The 5,410-nt window shown below is 37.2% G+C and overlaps 1 protein-coding gene across 1 annotated transcript in view; it reads right to left on the minus strand.

Annotated features, from left to right (window-relative positions):
- Positions 1-510: 510 nt before the first annotated feature.
- The window catches only part of cdc37l1 (cell division cycle 37-like 1), a 5,981-nt gene continuing 1,081 nt past the window's right edge, over positions 511-5,410 (minus strand). The window contains exons 2-7 of the mRNA XM_007566276.2: positions 4,643-4,942; positions 4,452-4,545; positions 4,117-4,232; positions 3,663-3,785; positions 3,376-3,549; positions 511-1,392 (exon numbers count right to left, since the gene is read on the minus strand). Of these exons, the coding sequence (XP_007566338.1) occupies positions 1,273-1,392; positions 3,376-3,549; positions 3,663-3,785; positions 4,117-4,232; positions 4,452-4,545; positions 4,643-4,942 (927 nt within the window). The 3' untranslated portion in view covers positions 511-1,272. The remainder of the gene's footprint in view (positions 1,393-3,375; positions 3,550-3,662; positions 3,786-4,116; positions 4,233-4,451; positions 4,546-4,642; positions 4,943-5,410) is intronic.

A 5,410-nucleotide genomic window follows, 5' to 3' on the forward strand; every position in this document is an offset into this window, starting at 1 on the left:
AAGGTGAATTCATGGTTCCTTTTTCCACATAATGTAACTGGTAGTGTTTGATAAAAATAATTATGTGATCGGTATTGGTGATCGGCCCTCATGGGTGATCGGTATCGGTATCCGGAGGAAAAAACCTGATCGGCACATCTCTACTCTAAACCTTTCTGGACAGCATGCTGGGATACGTTTTGAGTGGGAGTTACTTGCAGTAATCCTTAAAGTGCATCAGCTGTTCACTTGTTCGCACAGCACAAGTGTTCAAAACAACTTAAAGCCACTGATGGCTAACAGCATTCTTGCCGTCTCAACTATAAATCTTAAATATCACAAAACCACATAAAACAGGTGACTCTTGGTGGCAAAAGTTACTATCTTGAAATGTTTCTCTACTGGTTTTGGTACACCGGCGTACCAGTCCAGACTGACTGCAGCAGCTTTGCCTGTGAGATCAGCAGTGAGAGTGGGAGAAAACCTGATCAAAACAGATGTGGTGATTAGACAAAATAAATAGCAAAACACTGTAACCACATTATTTATTTTTCCTCTGCACATTACAACAAACAAGTGCTTCATTTAACATGTTCACTTTAATTGCTCCTTGTAGGTGAGGTTAAGGCAAAAAAAAAAAAAAAAAGAAAAGAAGAAAATCCAGATTGTTCAGAGGAGTAAGTTGGAGAAGTAAGGCCTGTACTGCACATGATTTGTAATACATAATATGATGGTGTTTATGCCAATAAGGTACATGTAGCTGGGAAACTCTCACACATACAGATTTGTCTACAAACAGGCTGATAATAAACTTAATTCAAAGCATTTTCCCCCCCTTTACATCATCAACATCCAATCACATTTCTGCCCCAGCTTAGCAAATCACAAAGCTCCTGATTTATCAGATATTGTTCTCTTAGATTTTCACATTAATTGTTCTGTGTACGTTTTGAATTCTTTGTCTTTTAAGAACAGCAAAAGAGCGGTTTCATCTTGAGAAAAAAAAGGAGGTTACACTACAGCGTAGCATACGCATTTATTGGCTAGCAGGACACTCTGCAGCAGTAGCCAAATGCACATGAAATGTTAAAAAATGTTTGCCATCAGCAAAACATAACTTCCTCCTGGTTCTGCTGAAAGATGCGACACAAAGAATGACCATGTCTCCATTTATTCCTGCTCTGTAATGCCGTTTCAGCCTGCTGCGTTGGATGAAGGCTTACAAACTCAAGATTGTTCCTATGTGGACAGACGAGTGGGGTGGGAGGAAAGCAGGAGTCGAGGCAACAGTCCTTACGATATTTCCATCATCCGGATGTCTTCTGTTTCTGTGGCGTCGTCCTTTGTCCATTTTCCTGTATTTGTCCACAGTCCAGCCTCTAAACAGTGCTTCATCTTGAATTCAGGATCCTCCTAGAAGTCAAAGGCAAGAAAAAGAAATAAATTGCTGAGACAATAAATTATGCAAGTATCGCATAGGCTGAAACCAACAAATATAGCTCTGAAATATATTTTACACAACTAGAAAAGGCGAAAAATAGAGCCACGTGAGGCACGATAAAGAAATAAAAACATTGAAATCCAAAAGCAGGACCAGCTTGAACATCAACAAGTTCAACCATCTTGAGAAACAGGATTTTCTATTGCGGAGTAAATGTTTGGCTGCTAACCAAGCTGTGAGGCCAGCAGAGGGGGTTTTGTGGCCCCCTTTCTCTACCTCGCTTACAAAAGCCTTTTCAAAGCAACGATGAAAAGGTTCGCTGAATAGAATGTGGAGAACTGGCGTATTATTGGTTATTTGGAGATACCAAAGGAAAATGTCTAAATGTTAAAAATTCCAATTAAAGCAACAGGAGAGCATTTAATCCATCGCTGGATTACAAGCATTTGTTTCTATATTTTGAAAACCTATAGTTTGCTTTTTAAAGTGTCAAAATTAGCTAAGGAGTGAATTCCAACTGAAAAAGGACTTGTTCAATAAATCCATAACAATAAACAGATGTGTTTATTGTCAAGATAAATAATAATAAAAAAAATAGGTGAAATGGGTCCACTGAGATATTTAAGTGATAATAAAAACTACAGGAATATCTAATAATATGCAACATATATGTTTTTAAATACACCTTGACTTTAAAGCAAGATACTTTAGATGGATTTGTAGCACAAAGGAGAAAAAAATACCTTCCTTTATTTACATTGTTTTTTCGTTAAAGCTAAAAAAAAAATAATTCAAATTCAACTAAAAATACACACAAAAAAAACAAAAAAAAAAAAAAAAAAAAACAGACTCCGCTGTGTACTTTTTTTCCCCAAATCAAACACCGGAATATTCAAAACTAAAGTTGTGTAGAAAAACTAAACACAGTTGGAATCCCAGCATATTCAAGTCCAGCTCAGATTACCCATTATCTGAGAAATTAAAAGTCGTACCCACAGCTTTAACACAGATCTCAGTCTGCATGCTAAAGTGATCAAAATATGAAAAATACTGAATGCTGTTTGGTTGGAAAAGATGGCAAGAACATTATCTTTTTTTTTTTGTCTAAAAATAATAATGTAGCAACACAAACTTTCAGCTCAAAAACAGAAGGAGGTTTCTAGGAGAGTGTCCTTTGCAAAGATGAAACCAAAGCAGAGGTCCACCGCATTCTTCTTTGTTCAGTAAATAATAACACTGTGGTTCCACTGAGGTTTGATTTCAGTCATTTTAAACCCAGTAAAGACCAGATCATCCTTATTATGAGCCGAAGCACAAAACTCTACACATGGAAGAGAGTGTACTTTCTTTTCCCCCATGACAATATATTGTGTGTACATTAGTAAAAAACAGCATTCATAAAATATTAGTCAATACACTACAACTTAACAGAATGTATTCCCCCTTTTTATCATGGATAATATAAAATATGAAAAGTGAAATATTGTCTAGGATGAAGGTACTGTTATTTTATCTTTCAGGTATAACTAAAATGTGCACAAATATATTTTTATTCTGCTTATATGTGCAGTATTTGTAGCTCAAAACATATTACTTCCATTTATAGTTGCAAGTCTAATTTTAAATAACCTCATAATACGAAAAAGTCTGATTTACTGAAGCTCAGGCAGATAGGAGAAACTTTACTATGAGACGTTTTTTCAGGAAGAAGTTGTTAAAAGATCTGCAGCCAAATGCACTAAACTGAACATGTACTGAGCATTTTTTGACAATAACAAATATTATAATAATAATAACATAATAATAAAATAACATATTTTTTAAAAATTGGCAATTTTTGGCAAAACTTGTACTAATTTTAAAACAACTGCGTTTCAGTGCCATCTATCAGTTGAACAGGGTAACTACAAGAAGTCACACGATTGAGTGGCGCCTGAGAGCCCAGCAGTGCTCACCTGTGATATAAAGTCTGTTGTTACTTTGGTGTTAGGTCTACAGTTTGTGTCGACGCTCTGCTGCTGATCAACGTTCAAAACGTCATTTCTACATTTAGCTGCATATTCTTCAACTCTCTGTTTGAAGGCGTCAAGTTCTGCTCTGAAGACTTCAAGGTAGACGTCCTGTCCCTCCTGCAAAGCGACAACATGTCAAATATTTGTTTATAAAGCCTTGGGTCATAGTTGCGGTATAAAGATAGCAGATATAGATACATTATACAATATATAAACTGTCTGTGGCGTACTTTCGCTTTGTGGAAGAATTGCCTGAAGCAGCCTCGAGGGTCCTGTTGAGAATTTGAGGCCATTTCTAAGATAAACTGCATAACCACGGCTTGGTGCGCCACCTGCTCCATCAATGCTTCTTTCTGCAAGATAAAACACAGAATTAGCATTAAGAGGGCTATGTTTAATATATGTTTGACCGCCTGAACTGTAAACGTCAATTTTATTTTATTTTTTTATTTCAGTATGCACCGCCTCTTGTTTGGAAACTACAGTGATGAAAATCTCCGGGAAGTTTCAAATGGTTATAAGAGAGGAGTTTAAGATTCTCTTGTGCAAAGCAAAGAATCACCTTAGCATCTTTTTGCTTAGTCTCTTTATAACTGTTGAATCAGCCTAATGAGTTCTGCAGGACTTTTGAAGTTGTTCTGAGTTTTTTTCTGTGATGTCAAAATAACACCTTCATCATATTACCCCTTCTTGCTGCAGTCGAATGCACCACAGTACTAAGAAATTTGCCGTTTCCTCACAGATGAGCTGCGGCATGTGTGAGAGGAATCGCTGGCTGTCGTCCCATCTCCGTAACATACCTGAGACAGGAAAGTCATGCTTTATCAAAACTTGAAGACTGAAAACACAAATTTGGAAAATTAGACAGTCTAGACATTTTTAATATGCAGAAAAGGATAATAGCAAATTTGGGAAAAACTGGCTTGGAACTTGGAACTTTGATTAGCCTGAACAAGTAAAAAGAAAGGAAAGTATCCTTTACTTCAAAACAAAAGCTTAGTAGTGAGTGCCTCACTTACCAAAATGCCTGAGCTCTTGTTCATATTTTTGCAGAAATGTTTTGCAGGTGTCTTGATCCATTTCCACAGGCTGATTGTGCAAATTAATAATACTCTAAAAGCAATAACAAAAAAAACAACAATTATACCAACACGTAAAAAAAAAAAGCATTTTTTCCAACAGTATGACATATTTTTTCTCTATGATACACCTTATCAAAAACGTCCCAACTTCCAGTGGCACCGAGGACGGGACTGCGACTGGGTTCTGGGCCTGCCAGCATGCTCTCCTTGCGACGCCACTCCTCCTCTGTGTTTGTGAGCTCAGTCGGGCAGACGAGGGTCCGTGCACGCTCCTGTTCCAGGGACTCAGAGCTGTGGACCCCCAAAGAGCACATCTGATCCTGCGCCTCAGCCAGCCGCCAGCTGGAAACGATGGAGGCTTTCACACAGCGCTGCTGGCTCTGGCAGAGTGACGCCATGGGGCAATCACAAAGGTGGGACGACGGTGACTGGAAAGATGTCAACAAGGGATTTTATTCTACTTCAAAACAGTTCATGAGCAGACGCAGCAACTAATCTTTCATGAAGTTCATAGAGAAAAGGTGCATCTTAAGCCCTAACTTGTAATATTGTATATTGCTTTATTTCACTGCCAGTTAAGCTAAATAAAGAAAATTACACCCTCTCTTTGCAATGATCAGGCTTTTTCTGGCTGAATTTTATTATAGTTCTGTGTTTATTAGTAATGACCATCATAAATAACAGAATAAAAACAAAGTGGTTCAGTTCAGGTTCTATGATTGGCAGTAATTATCAATCCAAAATAAAGATTATCATGCATTTATCTCCATTTACATATCAAAGTGTAACTTCCCAAACTTTAACTGACATTAAATAAGTACATTAACATATAAGCTCTTCGATAGGGTTAGGGGTTAGGGTTAGAAGTTTGTTTTTTTTTTTTTTTTTTTTTTTTT

This window comes from Poecilia formosa, unplaced genomic scaffold (assembly GCF_000485575.1).
Source record: "Poecilia formosa unplaced genomic scaffold, Poecilia_formosa-5.1.2 Scaffold6, whole genome shotgun sequence".
NCBI lineage: Eukaryota > Metazoa > Chordata > Actinopteri > Cyprinodontiformes > Poeciliidae > Poecilia > Poecilia formosa.